This window comes from Pinus tabuliformis, chromosome 8, assembly GCF_031772625.1.
Source record: "Pinus tabuliformis cultivar Carrire ecotype Pingquan chromosome 8, CPIR1, whole genome shotgun sequence".
In the NCBI taxonomy this organism is placed as follows: Eukaryota; Viridiplantae; Streptophyta; class Pinopsida; order Pinales; family Pinaceae; genus Pinus; species Pinus tabuliformis.
In genome coordinates, this window is record NC_142294.1 from 1,579,959,295 (window position 1) to 1,579,982,117 (window position 22,823).

At 37.2% G+C, this 22,823-nt stretch overlaps 1 protein-coding gene across 1 annotated transcript in view; it reads left to right on the forward strand.

Moving 5' to 3' along the window:
- PFD1 (PREFOLDIN 1) overlaps positions 1–22,823 on the forward strand; it is a 117,241-nt gene that overhangs the window by 82,034 nt on the left and 12,384 nt on the right. Inside the window, 1 exon segment of the mRNA XM_089374164.1 lies at positions 20,542–20,647. Within this exon segment, the coding sequence (XP_089230290.1) occupies positions 20,542–20,647 (106 nt within the window).

Consider the following 22,823-nt stretch of genomic DNA (forward strand, 5'->3'; position numbering starts at 1 on the left):
GTGAGCAAGGTAGGTTGAGGGCCTCAAAGATAGGAAACACACTAGTCGAGAGGTATCTGAGGAGGGCCGAGGTTGTTAAGTGATGGACTGTGGTTGCGTAAGGGTTGAAATGAACCCTAAAGAAGCAGACCGAGGTTGTTGACAGTTAGAATGGGGCTATTAAGGAGGGTTGAACTATAGTTGAGTAAAAAAGCATGGTAATAGAGTAGATCAAGGGTTACAACAAAGTTTGTTAGGCAAAAGGAAGAGGCTAAAACAAGGTGAAAAAATGTTGTTATGATTAGTAGACTAAAGGAAAAGTTTGCTGAAGGGTACAACTATTGGACAGAGGTTTAAAATGAGTTGATCTCTGCGGACAAAAGTTTGTGGCAGTGAAGGAAAGGTGCTACAACAAGGATGACAAGAGTACTAGTGTACCTTGGGCTAAAAGGAGCAAGCCCAGGTGATTTTGTTTTATGTCGATTATATTTTGTATTTGGGAAGATGAAGAACTGATGGACTAGGCCTTAGCCCTAGGGTTTCAGTTAAAGGATAAACTATTATTATAATTTATAGCTTTGTATTAGGGTTTATAAAGGGCCGTGATCCCTAGTACAGGAGCTCTAAGGTTTTGATGGACTAATGAGAAATGTGATTTGGGCCATAATTCTTGTGTACTGTTATTGATTTCTTTGTTGTTATATTTTGTTGTGTAAAGTGCTTCATAGTTGAGCATATCTTGTGTGTCTATGTGCTTGGTTAAGTCATAGACTAGACCCAGGGTGCTTAACACCCAAAATTTATAGTCTAGTGTTGTTTCTTCTTCTGTGCTGCTCAGTTCAATGATGAAGTTTTTCACTTGGATGATGTAGAATGATGACAGTAATGATGGTACTTATTTATTTTTCTGATCTTCCTAAGTGAACTGTTGTTACTCTCATCAATGGCAATTTTCTTATAGGTCCATCCACTAAGTAGTTAGATTCACTCCCACTGTAGGCCCTTATTTCAACTAGTTTTCCTTTTCTTGATGAATATTGATTTGCTCCACCAAAGACTCTTTGTAGCATGATCAATTCCATTGAATATTGTGATGGGCGGGGGGGGAGTTAACTCATGTGTCATCTACTTGTGCATAAGGCTTGCAAAGTATTGCAAAGCCTATATCCTTGTGTTAGGAAAATAAACAAAGTAAGTAGGTGTGGTCCCCTAGTAAAAGTATATCAGTAATCTTCATATGGCACATTCATGTATTGCAGAAAATTGTCTGTGTTGAGTATTTCTACATATTCAAATTGCAAATTTGTTTCATATGCATGGTTGTAGCCTGTATGTGACCTTTGAAGGAGAAACAAGTGATGGCGATACCATATTGATTTTATATATATGAGATAGGTATTAATATTTTGAAAGAAAAGTTCATTGCAATTCATCTACAAAATATACTCTACTTATGGTTTGACATTTGATCAACTAAGCAATGATCAAACTATGCTAGGGTGTTATTTGTTAAAGGTTAAGATTCAAGGTAGTGTTGAACCTTCATTTGATTTATCATAATTAGAAGAGTCCCATAATAAAATTTGAGTTATCATGTTAAGGAAAAGTTATCCATAAAATAAGTCTCATGTTATATTGGGAATTGGTCATACCTCATGCAATGAACATGATTTAAGTTTTAAAATATGCAATATGTTTTGGTTTGTGGCATGCTAAAGATGTTGGTAGTGTTATATGGTGTCTAAGTACATGATTAGTTTTATATGGTATTAGATGGTTTACTTTGCCATTGAAATGTACATGATTAGATTTGTTACTAGATGATTGTTTTAGAAAGAGGGAGTTGATTATGACGAGATTTTTGCTCTAGTTGCAAGGCATACATCTATTAGAATTGTCACGTCTTTAACATCTTTCTATCGTTGGTCTTTTGTTGGTGTTTATACTCGATTGGTGTGTACTTACTGAATTTGGGCTCCTTCAAAACTTTTGCATATTCTAGTATTTATTATTTGTATGGCGAGATTGGTATGCTTGTTTTGGTCATGTATCTAATGACTTGATTTTGAAAGGAAGTTTTGAGCAATTCATTGTGTGGTGCAAGAAGAATTTGCCTAGTAAATTCGACAAGAAGAATATTGGTATACTACATTACTTTTTAGGTCTAAAGGTTTGGAAAGGTTCATATGAAGTCTTTCTTGGGAAAGGGAAGTATATTGTTGAGGTTTTGAAGAGATTTAAGATGCTTCATTGCAAACCCTTGGCTACACTTATGGTTCGAAATGACGAGGATTCTAGTTTGGTTGAATCTACTTTGCATAGGTAGTTGTTGGGTCCTTAATGTGCCTTGTGAATATTGGGTTCAACATATGCTATGTAGTTAATACATTGCGCTAGTTTATGGTTGAAAATTCATTTGTCTCATTGGCACCATTGGTAATCATGTTCTAACATTAGAGAAATTTTGACGTCTAAAATGGGCCTCTTAAGGAATATTATAAAATAATAGTGGAAATAATAAAATAAGATTAGATTACATCATCAAATTTTAGAGTGAAAGAAAAAGAAACTACTTTTCTAACTCGTATTTTCAACTGATATCCCTACGATTTTACTCAAATTTTGAGTGGGAGCACTCGTTGGATGTGGAATTTAATTCCTCATCCAAGAGTACCCATGTTGCATACTTTCGGTGGACCTTGCTACACAAAAAGTGAAATACATGAAGAACGTTGAAAGTATGCAACATGGGTGCTCCTTGGATGAGGAATTAAATTCCAAATCCAACGAGTGTTCCCGCTTGAAATTTGAGTAAAATTGTACGCATATAAGTTGAAAATATGAATTGAAAAAGTAGTTTTCTTTTTAATTTTTTTTAGTCTTTACTTTTTACTCCAAAAATGGTGAATCGTCCCCCATGGTTGAGATCATCATCTTGAATCCTATTGGTTCTTATAGAGTTGATTTTGGTTGTACATTTTTGTTTTGAGGCCCATTTTTGACCTCAAAAGTTCTCTAATGGATAATTGAATGGCACACTGCATCGTCTCATGTGAGTTGCTGCCCCATGTATCTATTGATTTTGGCTAGGCAGGAGATGGAAGAATGCAAAAGAGTACTTCTGATATTGGTTTTAGTTTGGGCTTGTTGGAAATACTGTGGGGGGGGGTGAATCAATATTTCTTTTCAGTTGTTACTTTTACTAGTTAAATCAATTATATTTAGAACACAAAATGAGCAATAGGAATAAATGCTTTTATTAATATAATCTTTATAATGAATCAAGTACAATATATATAGGGCTCCAACCCTTGATGAAGACACCGATCTTCAATCTCCCAGGCTCCAACCTGTTGCCAAGCACCAACTTGGTCTTTTGTGAGGCTCCAACCTCTAGGGCACCAACCTTATCTTCTTAAGGCACCAACGTTGTGCTTAGAGGCTCCAACCTGGTTTCTTGAGGACTCCGATCCTCTAGGGCTCCAACCTTTAGGGCACCTACCCTCTGGGCTCCAACCCACTGCTATACTTTGTTTAAATATGTTTGGTAGTAACTCACGGCTCCCTATGTCTTCTTCAACGAGCCTTGTCAATCTTCAACAATGTCTTCACTTAGTCTCCACATTAATTTATCAATGACAACCTTGTCTTACCATGAAAGTGTCGCCATTGTTCTTCATATTTACCCATCCACTTTCTCCAAGGTCACTTCATGATGACTAATGCATCATGGTCTCCAAGATTAACTCTAAGGATATGTAGGCTTCTCAACAATGTGTCTTCAATAAGCTGCACTAAGCCTAAAAAATCTGCACCAAAGAATTCTCTGTTTCGAGCCTCTGTTCTCACTATCGTGGTAACTGCTTCAGAGGAATGATTGTCGTGGCTTTATATTGTGCGTTCAATTAAAAACAACCTTGTTCATACTCAGATAATCTTTTGAACTGTCATTTGAATCACTGTTAAACACAGGTCCGGGCTGTATGAATGATCCTATGTGTAGTCAGTGTCGGCTTTCTTCGTTCTTCAACTCTTTAATGCTCCTGTGTATTTCTCCTTCGATTGACCTTCAGCTTCCTTCTTTCCCGCTCGACCTTTAGCTTCCTTTGTTCCTTCAAGTTCACGAGTTGTGAACTTTTTCTTATTCTTTGTGATCGATGCTCCGAGATCCTTGTTTTAAGTGAAGCGTTTTAACTCGTTTTTATACGAGTTTCACCAATGACCGAAAGACACATTCATTGGGAGGAGAGGCTGACTTATGAGGTCGCACATTACAAAATATATCAGAGGGGCCTTTTGTTAATATTCATTCAATAGACTTGTTATTTACAGATATCACATAGGAGAGGCTATGCCCACATGGAGGTCCCACATGCCACATCATCACCTTTAATCCCGCAATCGCAACTTCATGAGAATCGGAGGTCCGCACATAATATTGCCGATTCCCCTACTTCTGACAGAGCGGATGCCATATTCAATAAATCATTTTTTATAAGCCAATCGGGTCCACGATATTATCGCAATCGGCGGTCCGGGGTCCACCACTCTATTGCAATCGACGGTCTAGGGTCCACGACTCTATTGCAATTGGCGGTTCACAATACTATCGCAATCGGTGTTTTACTGTGACATCCTGTTAAGACTTGTGATATGAAAGTTTCGATACGCGGATGCGATATTACATTAGGGCGTTTTATAATGGAGCAATCGGGTCCGCACCTTATATCGCAATCGCAGTTTTTAATGTGACATCCCTTTATGACTTGCGATATGAAAGTTCATACGGCGGATGTGATATTGTATTAGGGCGTATTGTAATGGAACCATCAAGTTCGCAATACATATTGAAATAGGAGGATTTGAATGTAACAAGGCTTCGTGCGATGCAACGGATGCGATATTGCATTGTGAACTTTGGTTAAAAGGTTTCCAAGGTTTATTACTCTAATTGGGTTCTTTTGCTGATATTACTGTTGGGTTCTTAGCTCCTCCGATGTCACTGTTTTCTTCCTTCTGACCCTTACTGTTGGGTTCTCACTCTTGTGGCTTCTCTTCACTCCTATGACTTCCGATAACACTGTTGGGTTCTTAGCTCCTGTGACTTCTCTTCACTCTTTCGCTCTTCTGATAGCTCTTCTTTCGATGATGTGTTCCTCTTTGCTCTTGTTCTTGACTTCCAATGGCTTCCCTGATGGCTTTCCTCCTTGGGTCTACTGCTTCTATTCTGTCTGTAAATCCATATATTGTATTTAGTTCTTGGGTCCTCCACTGGCAACATTATGATCAATGGGCATCAATGGGCAACATCACGTATCACAAGAATTTTCCATCACAAACATTGCCATATTGACATAAATGATAACCTAGATTAACAGGGCTTAGCTATGATATCCCATTTCAATAGGTAGTAGGTGGTAGTTCTAGTTAGTTCAACAAAAACAATGTATATGGTAGCATGTTGTCCTACTCGTAAGGTCATTTGTCTTTGCCATTTGGTTACAAACTTGATCAATAAGATGTTGGAGCTCATTATTGTTTGGTATGGCAATTTGCATTTCATTAGGCTCTCTAAGAATCTAGTTTTCCATGATTGCTCAAAGCACATTGATATTTTATAACATTTTATGAGACAAGAATATAGAAGGGAGCAATAGTTCTTGATTACCTTCCAATGGTGGGGGGAAATATTTTGACAAAGCCCTTGGTAAAGGTTTAGTTTGAGATGTTGAGGGAGAAGCTTGGTTTGGAGAACACTGTCCTCACGAAGAGGGCAAGAATCTCTTATAAGCCTCTTCAACTATTTTTTTGGCTCTTAGAAGTTACATTGGGCTAGAAAGGCTCACTAATTGAGTAGTTGCATAAATAAGTGTGCTAGGAGTGTGGAGGAGTGTTCTTGACACATGTTGGCATATGGCTAGCTATCCCTAGAATGGGGGTGCACTACTTGAGTAGGTATATGGACGAGTGTGTTTGGCATGTGCTTATCTATCCTTGGAACACGAGGGTCACATTATTTGAGTGGTACGCAAAGGTGCTTGACATGTTTTGGCATGTGCCTAATTGTCCTTGGATAGTTACATGAATGTGCCTGGCTTGGGTGGCATGTATCTATCTATTCTTAGCATGTGGGGTGCATTGTTTAGTTGTGATTCTCTTATATATTAGGAACATTATCTATTGGTGGTTATTCTTATTGTGAGGCGTATTCTTTATGTGTTAGGGTTTAACCTTGTCAAGGCGGAGCATTGTATTCTAGAGGCTAATGCTAAATTTCCATGAAACTTTACAACTACTTAATGAATCAATTGAAATCAAGGCAACTGAAAACTAAAACCTAATTTACTTTCGCCAAGGTACAAAGTTTCTTAACAAATTATAAGCAGCGGAATAAAACACCAGAGATAAAAACACATCACACAAATTGACACACTTGTTTACCCAGGGAACACAAAAGGGAAAACCCGCCTTCTTTGTTGTGGTATTTTATTGATTTTTCTTGAGCAATTGGATCTATTACAAAACAATCTATCTCTGAGAAAGCATTTTGCTTCTTCTCACTAATCTTAGCTGATACAGTTGATCTCGACCTGCCTTTATCAATGCTTGATCTTGGTCCTCTAGCACGCAACTGCTCCCCTACTAAATACCTTGACTTGTCATGCAATCCCTGATCCCCGTTCGTTGATCTTTGCGCACTTGGGTCTCCTATTTCTTTGTGCACTAGGTCCTTATTTCCTAGCGCAGAAGAGGTTCGTAAAGCCTAAAACATATTTGCCCCTATTTCCTAGCACATATATGCTCCTATTCTTTAGCGCAAATCCTCCTATTTCTTTGCGCACTTGTGATCTCCTAGTTAGGACACAAGCTCTCAATTCTACGAACAATCTTCTAAATCCTTGCGCACAATTGATGATAAATTCTGTGCTCTCCACAATCAAAGATGATCTCACAAACTTGTGATAACGAGTTAAATGAGAGATACTCTTTCTCTCTCCAATCAACACTTGGATTCTTAACTTGTTCTTCCTTCAATCAAGACTGGAGACTAACTCACTCTAACTAAACTTGTAACTGCCACCTCGTTCTGTAGTCAAATTGATGAAGACTCCACTTAATTCAGGCTCCAACTCTATGCATGCCATCTTGATGACCATTCCAATAAACTAGAAATAAACTTGTCCTAACTGAAGTCTAACTCATGAGCTCGCATCATGCTAGAGAAAGACAAATCAAGGTCTTCACTGGCTAAGGCACAAGCAAGAAGACATTTACTTGCTACATTTTCAACACTCCCTCTTAGAGAGGAAGGTACTTTTGGAAGAACCTCCTCCACCTAGATTTGTATCCAACACCACTATGTTATCTGTTGTTGTAGTTGCTCGCTCTGAATTAAAAGACTTCCTTGCTTCCTACTGTGGAATTTGATCTCAAGATCCATTCCTCCCAACCATGCTCCTAGGATCCCGATCCTGAGCATATAACAATGTCATATCATACCAATTGAGGCTTTTGATAGTACCTGAATAATCACTCTTCCTTGCCACTTGTTCCCTCTCAGCAACTAACACTGTTCATGCATCCAAGGCACTTGCCTTGTACTTCTCCACACTTCCATTTGTGCGATGCTTCACCTTCTACACCCATCATGAGCCTACTACTAATTTGCCCTCTGGGTGTGGCACAATCTCCTAGACATCGTTCTTCATGATGGAGGAATATTCCTCCACCATGGCATCCTACCAAACATGCTAAGAGGATGCCTCCTCATAACAAGAAGGCTTTTAGTCTATCAACTCAGTCATCAGTTCCATGTACCTAGTGTGCCTTTGTGCCTTCTTGCTCTACCTAAACATAGAGCTAGGAGTCTCAACTTGCTCTTGGGCCTCTTGATCGGCCCACTTGGCTCTCCTCCTCCCTGTGCTAGGAGTCACTTACTGAGTGGCTGACTCCACTCATCCTAGTCTCTTCTCCTGATCCTTTGCTGACTCCTGGTCAACCTGCTGTGTGGTCCTCATGCCACTTGGGTGAGACTCAATCTGTGATACTGGCTTAGGCTCCCGCTTGGGAGCGATTAGCTCCTACTCAAGTACTCTAAGCTGATCTCACTCTAAGGACTTCCTTAGAGCTTTGCTCTCCTCAAACCTCACATCTTTACTCTGCACACTTCCTGCCTTGCCACTCAAGGTTGTGCCTGTCTCAACCTACAGTAGGTACAAATTTTTCATCCTCACACCTATCTGCTGTGAAAATTTGGTGACCCTGAATCCTACTGCAACAACTGATAATGTTTCTCTATTTGTTAAATTAATCAACCAAATTATTTGCAGTTTGCTACAACAAATATCAAAACATATACACTGCAGCGTTTACAAAATAAATACTGCGGAAGAAATAAAAACACTGGAAGAATAGATGCACAGACACAATTAAACATCGTTATTTTTGGACCAATGTCCCTGGAAAAACCCAACTTGGGAAAACAGTGAAACAACTGAGGGTTTTTTTATTATGCAGTGGTAAATCTGAGTACAAATCTATGGAAGCCCAAATATAGCTTTCCATACGGAGAAAATGACTGACAAAATTCTAGTGTGAAAAATCTCACTTCCACTGGTGATCTAACACTGACCTTAGCTCAAGATGAGCTGCCCCTTGCTGCCTCCGCTTCGGCCTACACAGGTCTACATCAGCTTGCTGGGACCAACATCTCTCTCACTTTGCTGATCAACTGCTGCTTTGTAAACTCGATCTTTTGGCTGTCCGGGCTCCCACTTCAGCTCCTGCCATTGAATCTTGACTTCTCCTCACCAAGATACAGATTTCCCTCTGAATCTTGGAGTATGTTGCATCTCTATTATGCACTCATCAGACTGGAAAAACTTCCTTCCGGCCTTATTATCCTTGCCCCTCTCTTCTTTGAAACTATTGAATAACCTCTGACAACACAATTGCTACTCTGGAGTTCGATTTCCCAACAATATCGAATTCTTGGTGGCTCCAAATGTGTTCTCCAACCCCCATTGAATTTCTTCTTATAATCTCTCGTTGAGGCTTCAACGACCAAGATTAAAATATAATCGATGGATAAGATTAACTAGAACTTGATCCATGTCTTCTTCTAGAAGATTTCACCATGACTTAATTAATACCCTTTAATTAATCGGTTTTCCTAAGTTTATAATTAAATAATTAAAAAAGATTAATTATTTTAATTAAGTCGTCTCTAGGTGGAATTTCTAGAAACAATTTCTGGGTTTTGGAGTATACATGTATTCTAGCCTCTCCACTAAATTTCGTGGCTAGAACACAACTGATGCTAAAAAAATCAACACTCCCTCTTAGCGAGGAATGTGTTCTAATGCTGCAACACACTGAAGCAACACCTTGTCTTTGCACCATCTCCTGTTACGTTGCTGATGTCTGGTTGCTACTGCCCACCAACTACTGCACAACTCTGATAAAACGCTGCATCTGCACTGCAACAAGATACAGATCTCCCTTTGAAGCTTTGCGCTGCCTCTCTGCACTACGTCAGCCTCTCTGTGGAGTACGCTATCTCTCTGTTATGCATTCACTAGACTGGAAAAACTTTCTTCCGGCCTTACTATCCCTGCCCCTCTCTCACTACTGAATCACCTCCGATAACACACAATTGCTACTCTGGAGTGCAGATGCACTGCAACAAGATACAGATCTCCCTTTGAAGCTTTGCGCTGCCTCTCTGCACTACGTCAGCCTCTCTGTGGAGTATGCTATCTCTCTGTTATGCATTCACTAGACTGGAAAAACTTTCTTCCGGCCTTACTATCCCTGCCCCTCTCTCACTACTTCGAAACTACTGAATCACCTCCGACAACACACAATTGCTACTCTAGAGTTCAATTTCCCAGCAATATCGAATTCCTGGTGGCTCCAAATGTGTTCTCCAACGCCCATCAAATTTCTTCGTATAATCTCTCGTTGAGGCTTCAACAACCAAGATTAGAACATAATCGATGGATAAGATTAACTAGAACTCGATCCATATCTTCTCCTCGAAGATTTCACCATGAATTAATTAATACCCTTTAATTAATCAGTTTTCCTAAGTTTATACTTAGGCACCATTAAAAAAATATTAATTATTTTAATTAAGTCGACTCTAGGTGGAATTTCCAGAAACGATTTCTGGGTTTTGGAGAATACATGTATTCTAGCCTCTCCACCAAATTTCGTGGTTAGAACACAACCAATGCTACAAAAATAAACATTTCCTTCATACTTCCAGAAGTTAAGTGCTTGAGGTAAGCCTTTCCTCTATTGAAGATGACATCATAACCCTTATCCTTTGGAGTAGCAACAAAAACCAGATTCTTCTTCAGTCCTGGAACAATGAGGACATCCCTGAGATGAAGAGAATTACTTGACTCCCTAAAAAAATTGACAGTACCAACTCCCCTAGTTGCGTACTTGCCATCATCTCCTAGGTCAATGTGAAATTGCATGTCCTTCTCCTTCAGCTGGCTGAAATATTCCTTGTTGCCCATTATGTAGAAGGATGCTCCAAAATCAATATATCATATGTTGCTCCCTACTGAGCTTGCCATGCAAGCTATTAATGAGAAGTCTTCCTTGAACTGAGAAGAAAACTCATCTACCTCAGTTGATGCAGCTACATGATCCTTACTGGACTCCTTTCGATTAGGATACTTAGTGGCACAGTGCCAAAACTCATGGCCATGGAAGCACTTGATTCTTATTAACGAATGAATGATGATTTTTTCATAGAAGGGCCCCTTGCCGATATATTGCCTCGGGTGCCTCTTGGTGAAAGGGCATGATCTTCTGATCGTGCCCTTTTGCCTAATTAACCTATAATTACAACTTATTAAATTTTTACATAACATTGCCCTCCTCTCGAAAAGATGCTTTGTCCTCAAAGCATACGTAACGACAAGTGTTGTTGACGAAACGCTTCTGTCTCCCAAGAGGCTTCTTCTTCTGGTAGGTTCTTCCACTTGATAAGGTACTCTTTAATTACTCGAGATCGTAATTTCCTTTCCCTGGTGGTAACAATTCCTTATGGTTCTAAAACGAACTTGCCTTCATCATCTAATATCAGAAGCATTGTCTGTGCTGATTGGTGTTTGCCCAATGCCTTTTTAAGACAAGATACATGGAAAACGTTGTGAACTCGACTATTATCTAGAAGACTTAAGCTGTATGCTACTTGGCTGATCTTTTTGTTAATCTGATACGATCCATAAAACTTTGGCGCCAATTTGTTTTTTCCTTTCTGCTTTAGGGATAATTGCTTGTAAGGCTGAAGTTTAACAAATACCCATTCTCCAACTTCAAATTCTCTCTATGTTCTATGTTGGTCGGCTTGCTGCTTCATGCGATTTCTTGCAATACTTAGATTTTCTTTTAACGCTTGAAAGACTTTTTGGGTTTCTTCTAACTGATCCTTAATTGCTGGAACTTTTGTCTCGGTGATGGCTAAGTCCTTCCATTTAGGAGGTTCATATTCGTACAGAGCTTGAAATGGGGTCATTTTTGCGGAAGTGTGATAAGTTGAATTGTACCACCATTCAGCGAGGTGTAACCACTGAGCCCACTTACTTTGTTTGTCTGCTGCATAACAACGAAGGTAAGCTTCTAAGCACTTATTGACAATTTCTGTTTGACCGTCTGTTTGAGGATGATATGCGGAACTCATATTGAGGTACGTTCCGATATGTTTGAAAAGCTCCTTCCAAAAATTCCCTTTAAATTTAGCGTCTCTATCACTAACAATGACCTTGGGAAATCCATGTAATTTGTAGATATTCTTGCAAAATATCTCAACGATCTCTTTTGTTGAATCTGATTTCTTCATTCCAATGAAGTGTGCATACTTGGTGAGTCTGTCGACTACTATGAGAATTTTGTCCTTGCCATTAGACACAGGTAACCCTTCGATAAAGTCCATTGATATTTCCTCCCATTGATACTACTCGACTACCCAATTGTACGTGCGAGTAATCTCCTCGAGTGTTGTTCTCAATGTACTGTAGCAGCAATACGACCGACGACTTATCTAAGGTTAAGTTTCTTGTTACCCTGGGGGGGCTTCCGATACTAGAGGGTACGTGGAAGTGCAGTTTGTGCGTGGTTCTGTCTATTGCGCTACTACTTGAAGGGGTTACAAGGGAGTCCAACAAGCGTGACCACCTGTTGTAGTTCCTGCGTGCATGCCTCCTTAAAGCCGCAGGTTTATGCACTCAATGATAAATCCCGTGGTTTAAAGACGCTGGAATATGTGCCTCGCCTAAAAATTTTTTTACCCAAAATTGGAGGTACAGCTGGCCCTGGAAAGTGCTCTGATACCACTTGTTATGCACTTAACCTGCGAGAATAACAGAATCCCAAAAATACGAAACAATATTGCCAAAGAACACAAAATATCAAATGAATTGAGACAAGCTGCAAAGTTATTTTATTATTCAAAAGTAGAATACAATGTTCACTTGCCCCTTCGAGGGGGCAACCTCCAATAGAGCTGAGCTCAATTACAATAAAACTCTATGATTTTTCCCTTGCTATCTAAAACTATTTATAACTTTATGACATCCAAAACCCTAACTACTAGTGGTCCCTTGCATAATACAGGTTAACCACTTTGCTTATTAAGTATGGTCCGTTTATAACTAATTTTGGTGCCTTTTCGATAATTCAGGTCAACCACTTACAATTATTATTAATGTGGATAACCGCTTTGGGCTTTATTGACTCAACCACTTACAATTATTATTAATGTGGATAACTGCTTCGGGCTTTATTGACTCAACTAACTAACTATGACTCTGACTAGGCCCCTTGGGCTTATTACATAAATAAAGGGGTTAGGGTTGGATCCTAACGCAACTTCTCATTGTCCTTGAAGAAAGAGGTAGTCATCTTGTCCAAATCAAACAGGCTCCTTCAACTTCTTTCAAATATGATAGCTCTTGTTTCTTGTCTCTTTGGGCTTTTCTCTTCACCTTAGCTCTGAAATCATGTTAATTTTCCACTGTTCTATGTTGTTACAATTACTTTAGCCCAATTCTTAACTTTGATTAGCAATCAATTCAATCTTTAAATAAAGAATAACAATTGTAGATAGAACAGTAAATGACAATGAACAATAAGAGGCAATCAATTGCAATGACAAAAGACACAAATATTGGTCAAAGACCAGGGAAAAATCCCACAAGGGGGAAAACCCTTTCAAATTCTTCCTTATTAGATTGTCATAAAATGTTCAACAAAGAGTACAATAATCCAATTTCAACAATGAGTCAAAGTCAACTTTGACTATTCAAGTACACAAACCGATATCTAGCCAATGATGAACTACAAAAGTCAATTTTGGTCAACTGTCAAAGTCTGCAATTTCAGTCCAAGACAACAATAGTCAAATGTGCTCTAACCAGTCATCAAAGTGAACGACCAACACCTCCAATCAGCTCGGTCAAAGCAACAATAAATTCGGCTTCAAATGCTGGTAAAGTTCAGCCCAAAATAGTCCAAGAAAACCCAATCAAACTTGGTCAACGGTCTGCGTTCGAAACCTGTGGTCAGCCTTGCGGTCAAAGTGAGTCAAACAACCTAGTGTTACGAACGAAGTTCGTAAATTCTTTGATACCAATGTTATGAACAAAGTTCATAAATGCAACAAAATATTCAGAAGATTTGTAATATATAAATATCCATGATAGGACCAATATATTCATATAAGAATGTACAAAAGATATAAGATATGATTTGTTACAAATGAGGGCTTGCATATATACCTAGGCAAGTGCCCCTTTTTGAACAGTCATGTCCTTAGGGACATGTTTTTTCAATATTTATCGCTGATTAATTAATCATTATTATAATTATTGTTATATATATATATTGTTATTATAATTGTCATTGTTATTTTATTCATAACATTGCCTTCCTCTTCAGAAAGCTTTGTCCTCAAAGCTTATCGCTAACAAGGCATGTCATCTGTTTCTCTTCTTGTAATTTGTTTGCATCTTTTACGAATTATCGAAGTTGTCATCTTCATTGATACAAGATGATAGGATCTTCTAAGTGATAATTAAAATTGTTGAACTAAAAAGAGATTTGGCCATCCTAAATTAATCTTCTGTGGAATCTTGTGGTTATTGGATACTTCATGTGAACTGTTATCACCAGACTGAATTGCACTGACACTAGTAGTCTTCGGAACATACATTTGTTGTTTTTTTTCTGAGTGATATAGATATGCAGACTGATTGAGTTGTCTACTCTTGTGATTCATATGTCGAGAAGGAATTCTTGTGGTTTGATTTTCCCTCTTCATGGGTGTGGCAATTTTTTGATTTACTTCAAATACTGATGTTGTTGAGTTAGTCACAAAATCTTTATTTGGATTTTTCATCATTTGAACTGCAACATCGAAACATGTTTTTATTTCAACTAGTTTGTCGTCTTCTTGAGGTGTGATATTGACTGAATTGGTATTCGTTCTTTTATCTTCAACTTGGACTGTTACCACTGGACACTTTCATACTTCTTCTTGAGTAATTGTTATAACTTGTCTTTTAGTAACTTCTTGTCACTTTAAAGCTTCTTTATTTGTGTAAGAAGGTTTTTATTATGATCCCTTAAACATGGAAGTTCTTCGTTTTCTGAGTTGTTGACTTTATCCTTAGTATCATTTTCCTCATCTTTTAAAACTCTGATTTGTTCTAATAATCTTTGATTAAGGTCTTTTAAGCACAAATTTTCTTCTTCCTTCTCTGATAGATTCTCGTTGAATTTCTTCTTGATACATTTCTTTTCTTCTATTTTTTTTTTCTTTCTTTGGACCCATTGACCTTCGCAAGTAATTTTTCGCTGTGGTCCCTTAGACGCAAAATTTCCCCATCCTTTTTTGTTAATTTTTGTTCCAGTTTTGCAAGTTTTTCCTCTAGTCCTTTCATTTGCACTAGTTCATTATCTTGACATTCTTCCACATTGAATAATTTTTCACATGTTGGACAACATAATTCACAATTTTTATGAATCCACAGATATTCAATGTATGTTTTTCAAAATGGGCATTTAGTCCAAAATGATGACTTATATATGGAACTCATATTTCACTTTTTCTCTTTCCCTTTTCTTAATAGGTTCCTCTTTTAAAAGATAAAATATCTTGAAATGTAATAACGTACCACTTTTGAAATCCTCTTGCACCTTTTTAAATAAGCACTTGTAAAGTAGTTTTTTCTTTTGAACATTAAAAAGTACTTCCCCTTTTTATTTGATGGACCTTTAACACTTTATGAATTCCCTTTTTTCAAATAACTTTAATACCTTTCACATATTTAAAAGGTCACGTCATTTATATATAAAGTCAACCTTCTCTCCCGCTCCTATTTAGATTCATACGATCGCTCTAATCTATTTTGGATAACGTATAAACTTTAGTACATATAGTATATGAGTCAAGACTGTAATAATTAATCTAGACACAGATGCATATCGATGGAGTGGGGTGGAAATTTGGTACGGAAGGGGCTACCACTGTTGGAGAGTATAATGATCCAATTAATTAGGCGGATTTTTCCTTGCAGCTGGTAAAAAAAGCACAACGACGGCTGCGAGTTTGGCTGATAGATCATAGTGCAAATAAGAATAGTGTGGCTCTGGAAGGAGGCGACAACTGCAACTGTAGGGAAATGTGGTTGTGAAAACTCCATAGAGGAAAACAGTACAGTGATATAGGCGGCAACAAAGGGGTGATCTGATGACAGCAGATTTGGACGGCGACAATGGAGGTGGCGTACTGTGGCATAGTCTTGGCTGGATCGCGACACAAAAATAGTCTGGCTAGCGGTGGAATTGCTCGACGACACAATTGTCTTGGCCAAGGTTGTTGCGGTGGTAGTGGTAGTGGCTGTCGAGCGACTATCAACAACCGAAACTCCGCTCTTTCTTTCTTATTTTAGTTTTTGTTTTGTGTTTTTTTTTTTGGTTTTTAATATATAATTTATATATATATATATATATATATATATATATATATATATATATATTTATATGCAATTATTTTTAATCTATAATATATGTATATCAGCGTTACTTGGGAGTAGGAGCAAAAACGGGTGCAGGGGTGACATTTTCAGAAGCTCCTGGTTTGGGAGCGAATCCCTGAGCATTTTATATATATATATATATATATATATATATATTTATATATATATATTTTGATACATATATGTCAACAAAAACATGTAGAATGATGAATTAGATATAAAAAACATAAAAAAAAACATAGATTGAACCATATAACAACAATCATCTAGAAGTTATGATCTTCATCAACCACGTCCACAAGTTAGTAACATAGTAACATACAACATATTGAGTCTCATGATTCATCAATCTTTAAGTTTCAAGTTTTCAAAATTCAATATATAACATTTATCATCATCGATCACCAAATTTGTACTTGTAAGCTAAGTGTAACCATTACGACAAATAATGTCCAACATGAAATGAAATGTTATAAAATGAAATGAAATGAAACAACTTTCAACTTTCATGAACTATCATATTCATAATTCATTACTAATGAGTTATAATTGCCAACTTCAAACTTAAATTGTCATATACTGTTTAAAAAAATCTCATAATAAATATGAAAGAGTCAATAGCTATAAAAACTACTAGAAACTAGAAAAGACAAGTAAATCTATTATCTATTGCTTATGCTTAGGCCTCTTGCCACCATGAGAAATGTGTAATTTCTTAGCCTTGTTGAAAAGTCAAGATCTTTGTCATTGATATCACCCTCTAAGCATTAATATCCAGAGGTATCTTTGTCATTACCTCTGTATCTATATAGGGATCTTTGTCATTAATATCACCCTCTAAGCATTAACATAAGATAGAAAAAGCCAGTGTTGCACTAATCGCCAAAAAATCGCGATAAAATCGGGTTTTTTTTGTCGATTTTTATGAAAAAATCGTGGGGAATTTTTTATTTTATTTTATTAATTATTTTTTTATTTTTATTTTTGTAACGAGGAGGAGGAGGTGACCCAAGCTACCCCTGTCACAAGTAGAGGACGTCGTCTATCTCCTGTATCTCCTAGTTGTTCAGCTTCTAGAGCACAACAATGTCTACTGCCAACTCCACTGACATCTACATCTAGAGGGGCAAAGGAAATCAATAGTATTAGACTTTAGTTATTTGGTTCATTTCATTGTATATGACATTATGACTCATGATATGAGATACATTATTATATTTTCTGTTGATATTTTGAGGCTGAGTTGGGAGTCATGAGTCAGGACTTACTATTCAGGACATGATTCACTGTTATGTGTGATGTGGCACTAGAAATGATATTAAACATCTTATATATTAGTTCTTTTATCGTATTTATGTGTCAATGTATTTATTTTATGTTGTAGATGGTTTAGATATTAAAAAAAATTGAAAAAAAATGAATATTTTTGTACCAAATGATTTTTTCCCGATTATTACGATTTTTCCCCCGCGCCGATGTAATCCTGATAACGATTAGTGCAACATTGGAAAAAGCATAGCATGCCAAGTCAATATTTTGTTTGAGTGATGCGTACATTTTTAGGAGGGTCATGATAGAGGAGTTTGACAAGCAATGTCACTAACATCAAGGTACATAGAGGGATTGGTGCTCTTGATTAAATATGAGTTCCATACCCTAATACATGACAAAATTCAATGGAAACATTGCAATCCCCCAATCCTGAAATCCTGAAAAATTGATAAGTCTGTTGAATTTTGAATGAAATCTGAAATTCTACTTTCTCCATATGAAATCCAATGAGGTCGGAACCACTCTCAAACATCCCGAGTCATTTCATGGTAATGTTCAAAATTTAAGTAAATGGATGAAAATGAAGATCAAGGAGAATGTCACTTTTACTTTAAGAATTTAACATTACCATGAATCGCATATCAATACTAGGGCCATAGGCTTGATCATTAAGTTGCCCCACTCAAAACTTACTTGTTTCTTTGAAAAAAAATTGCATTTGGAACATTACTGCAAATTTTTTTTTGCAAAAAAGGCTAGACACTCCCGGAAAGGCAGGGAGCATTTTTTTTAGGGAGTGCGCTCCCGAGGTGCTTCGGAGCCGCTCCCACACGGACCGCGAATTGGGAGCGGGAGCGAGAGGCCTCAGGAGCACGCTCTCGAGGCACTCTGGAACCGCTCCCACTCGGAGCGCAAATTGGGAGCAGGAGCGAGAAAAGGGGGGGGGGGCTCCCTTGCGACACTGATGTATATGTACTCTTTTTTTGATTATTTTAAAATATATTTCCTTTCTTTTTTTAATTATATAAATATTTTTTTTTTTGAAATGGCCAAAGCCCAGATAAGGCTGGCTCTGTACAACAGTTGAGTGGGCAGAGGATCAAACAACTCTGATACCAATGTTACGAACAAAGTTCATAAATGCTCCGATACCAATATTATGAACAAAGTTCATAAATGCGGCAAAATATTTAGAAGATCTGAAATATATAAATATCCATGATACGACCAATATATTTATTTATATAAGAATGTACAAAAGATATAAAATATGATTTTGTTACAAATGAGGGTCTGCCTGTATACCTAGGCAGGTGCCCCATTATGTACAATCATGTTCTTAGAGACATGCATCTTCAATACTAATCACTAATTAATTAATCATTATTATAATTATCGTAATTATTTATATTTATATTATTTATATATATATTTTATTCATAACACCCAGAATGCCTTGGTCTTTGTGCCAATCAACTCAGCCTCAAGAAATCGGAATTTTCCCAGTGAAAGGAGGTCAAATGGTGAAGTAAAACTCGGTCAAACCCTCCAGCAGAAAAGTCAATGCAGGAAACAGAATTGCGTGCAAGACCCTCTCACCTGTGAAATCAACATGCAATTTTCAGAGCTGTATGAACCAATGAGAAGAGGAGAGAGAAGATATGTTGAGTTGATGTTATGCCAAATGAGGTGTGCCTCAACTTGTATTTATATGCGTTGGAGGAGGGCTAATTTTGCTTCTAGGCCGACTTGGACATTTGTGTCATTGTGGGTTTTCTCACCAAAAATATATTTTTCCTTGACCAAATTGAGTGCTTCCAGGGGCATTTTTGGGTCTCTCTGAATGAGGAATAATGTCCAATGAAGGGAATTTATCTTTGAGCTGCCAAATTAACAGCAGTAGTAAGGAATAACATTGGAATTACAGTCTACATGAGGCATTTATTGAGGGTAGTGTCTTACATCTACGGATTCTTTTCTTCTTTTATAATTAAACTTGTGTGTCTTTATTTCTCCTCATTCTTCTTCTTGTATTTATTTAATGAGAGTGCATCATTAGTTCTTTATTTCTCCTCACATGTTAGTATGCTGCTATGTGGTACTCACACAGTCCTCTAGTTATTAGCTGGTGATCTTAGTTTCAAATTCCATCAATTTTTTTACTTGAACGAATCTTACATAAATTTGTTACTGTCCAGTTGCATGTTGCTATACAAGCAAAGCAGAGGACAAAACAAAAATTAACACACAAAATCAAGAAGTTTTGTGGAGAATTCCTCGTGATTTGTTGATAGACAATGGAAGCAAATCCAACATTTGAAAGTAGAATTTGTAGGGTCTTGGTGCACATACCTCTTTTGCTTGAATTAGAGAAGCACCATTGTAATGATGATATAATTCCTTTTCCTTCCTAGATTAGACCTGTTCAGCATGCTATTTTAATATGCTTTGTTCCTGAAACATTTAGTGACTGTAGCAGATGAAATGGACTGCAATTGAGTATGATTCACTACGATAGTGTCAATCTTCCACTTCATCTCTAAGATGGACAAGTAGAAAACAGTAGATGAGTAGGAAGAGAAGAATCCCCCCGTGAGAAAGAATGATAATGCCAATTCATGTTGTAGGGGTTGCTTCCAAGATACATTTCCTGTAGCATGCGGAAATACACAGTATATGTCAACATTACTTGAAAGTTGCGGGCCTTGGGTATGGTGGCTGGTCCCTGGCCACACTACATAGTTATTTTATTTGTTAGCAACCTGCGGTGATATCTAGTCCTTGCTAGAGTTAAAGGTCACTTGGCATTCTTCTGCTGCAGTAGGCAAAAACTGTCACTAGTTTTTGGCTTTTATTTTTTCCATTCGATTTATTGTACTTTTTGATATATTTTGCTATCAAATTATCAGTAAAATGCATAAATGATAAAAGTTTGCATTCATGGCTGTGTCTGTAACATTGGTTTAAACACAAAGGGTGGATGTAGTCAAGGATGATAATCTCTATTTATCGCCGGGACAATCACATGTGAATATAAGATGCAACAAGGCATTTTATATCAATTTTTTTTTAGCCAAATATGTTGTTTGTTCATTCACTGTATCTATAAATTATTTGTCTTAGTTTGTGTGCATTGTGGGGGAGTTTGTATGCACATACATAAACAGTCCTGATAACATATTGCTACTGGTGAATTGACTAATTTCAATAGATTGATGGGTAATATTTTCAGGTGCAAATGCAAGTTCGCAATAAAGAAGCTGAAAAAAAGCGAGCCTTTCTTACACTGGATGAGCTACAACAGTTGCCTGATGAAACAAATACGTACAAATCTGTTGGTACCTATGCAAATCCTCTTCCACTATCTTTTAATGCAACATGTGCTTTTTTATCTGCTTATGTTCTTGCTTTTTATTTCCCATAATATTCAGATTTTTTTTGTACAATCTCTTAATGGGATAACCATTCCTCCTCCCATATGAGAGTCACTCCTATCGCAGTTTTAGTCCAATAGCTTTAGTCAACCTGCAGTCATATGTTTAGAGGCGCCAACTTCAAAAAACCAGTCGCACTGAAGACTTAACTTCCTCCAAGAAAGCAAGCATAAAAGCATACTCATCCTCTTTGTGCTTCAACATGTTAACTTTCTTTCTATGCGGACCTTTGTTGTGTTCAATATCCCATAGTTGTTTCATACTTTCCTTTTCTGGATGTCCAACCATGGTGATAACATGTTAAATTTTTGAAACAGACCTTACATACTGTAGATGTTTTTCCTGCATTGCCCTTTACATATGGTAGATTTTGTTCCTTCATGTTGTTGCATGATTTCACCTTTGAGTTTGGCATAAGAAACACCTTTGAAAGCTTCACCACTTCTTTGGTTTGTTTCCTACACCACTCTTTTTGCAACAACTGACTCAATAATCTATCCAATGGAAGCTCAATAGTTTCAAAAATAATATTAAGCATCTCAACAAAGTGTTCAAACTGTGGGCTAATAACTATCATACTCCCCTTATCCACCACCCTACAAATAACATGGAGCTGGTCTTGGGAATCCTTCAGTTTCAGTAAATGATATTGTTATGAATAAAATATATATAAAATAATACAAATAATGAAAATAACACTAATAATGATAAATTAAATAATAATTAGTTAATGAAGAGGTATGTCCCCAAGGACATGACCGTTGGTGAAAAGGTATTTGCCTAGGTTTATAAGCAATGTCTCACCCTCATTGTAATCATCATCTCATCAATTCTTTTATGTAATGTTCAATATACAATTACTTGTCCTACAATGGATGTCTTTGTCTTCGAAGTGTTTTGAAGATTATTACAGAGTACGAACTTTGTTCATTACATTGGTATCAAAGTATTTCGATCCTCTAGCTGCTCAACCGCTACAGAGAACTAGTGTGAACTGGTCCCTGGCTGTCAAAAGTCATCAACCTTGTTGTCGTTGGCCATTAAATTAAAAAAAATAAAAATAAAAAATCCAAGCTTGAAAAAAACAAAAAAAAAGTAAAAAAAAAGAAATGATTAAAAAAAGAAGAAGGCTATTTAATTGAGAAGAGAGTGTATATATATATTTGGAAAAAAAGGGAGCAATGTATATAGTATAATATAAAAAAAATAATAATAATAATAATAATAGAATTTAATAAAAAAGGGAAAAAAAGTCGTTATATATATACCTTAAAAAAATAAAAATGTTAAATATATAAAAACCGGAAAAGAAAAGAAAAAATGTTTGATCTGTTGCCTCTGCATAAGTCGTCAACAATCAATCGAGCAACTGAACCACAACCACAACACCAACCACCACCGCTGCACCATCACATGCCACAACAATGGTTCTTACTGTTCTCTCAGCAACAACTGATGCTATAGCCACCCGTTGCACACAATTCAATAGCTTCACCCATTGCACGCAACCATCAAAAACCACCTCCGCCGCCATTTTAACCATCAATCGCCGTACGCAGCCGCAATCATCAGTGCATAGTCGCCTACGAGTTGCACACCACTGTCCTTGGCTCGGGCAATAAAATTTCTGTTGTTGACAACTACCACCACAACCACCATTCGTTTACTCTACTATGCTCTAACCGCTGCCAAAACCTGAATACAAATCTGCACAACTAACATTGCCACCATTGTCGTGACCTTGTCTGCTGCTGTAAGCTGTAGCTGTCGTTGCACTGTACTAGGTCTCGTGCCTTGTTCTTGTCCATGAAACCGTGTCGTATGACTCCATTTGGTTACTAACCGTTGCCATACAAAATCACCTTAAACCACATCGTTGAATCGGTAGTCTGCAACGTCTTGTAAGCAATCATTTATTATGATTATTGCTAATAGCAAAGAGGCAATGAATAGGTTGTGACTTTTCGGAGCAGTGACATTCGTGGTGACCTTCAATTTTGATGTTATGTAAAGTAGAGTCTACCTGTTTATATTATTAAGGGTCACAAAATTCGTAAAATTAAAAATCTTGTTGTCAAAT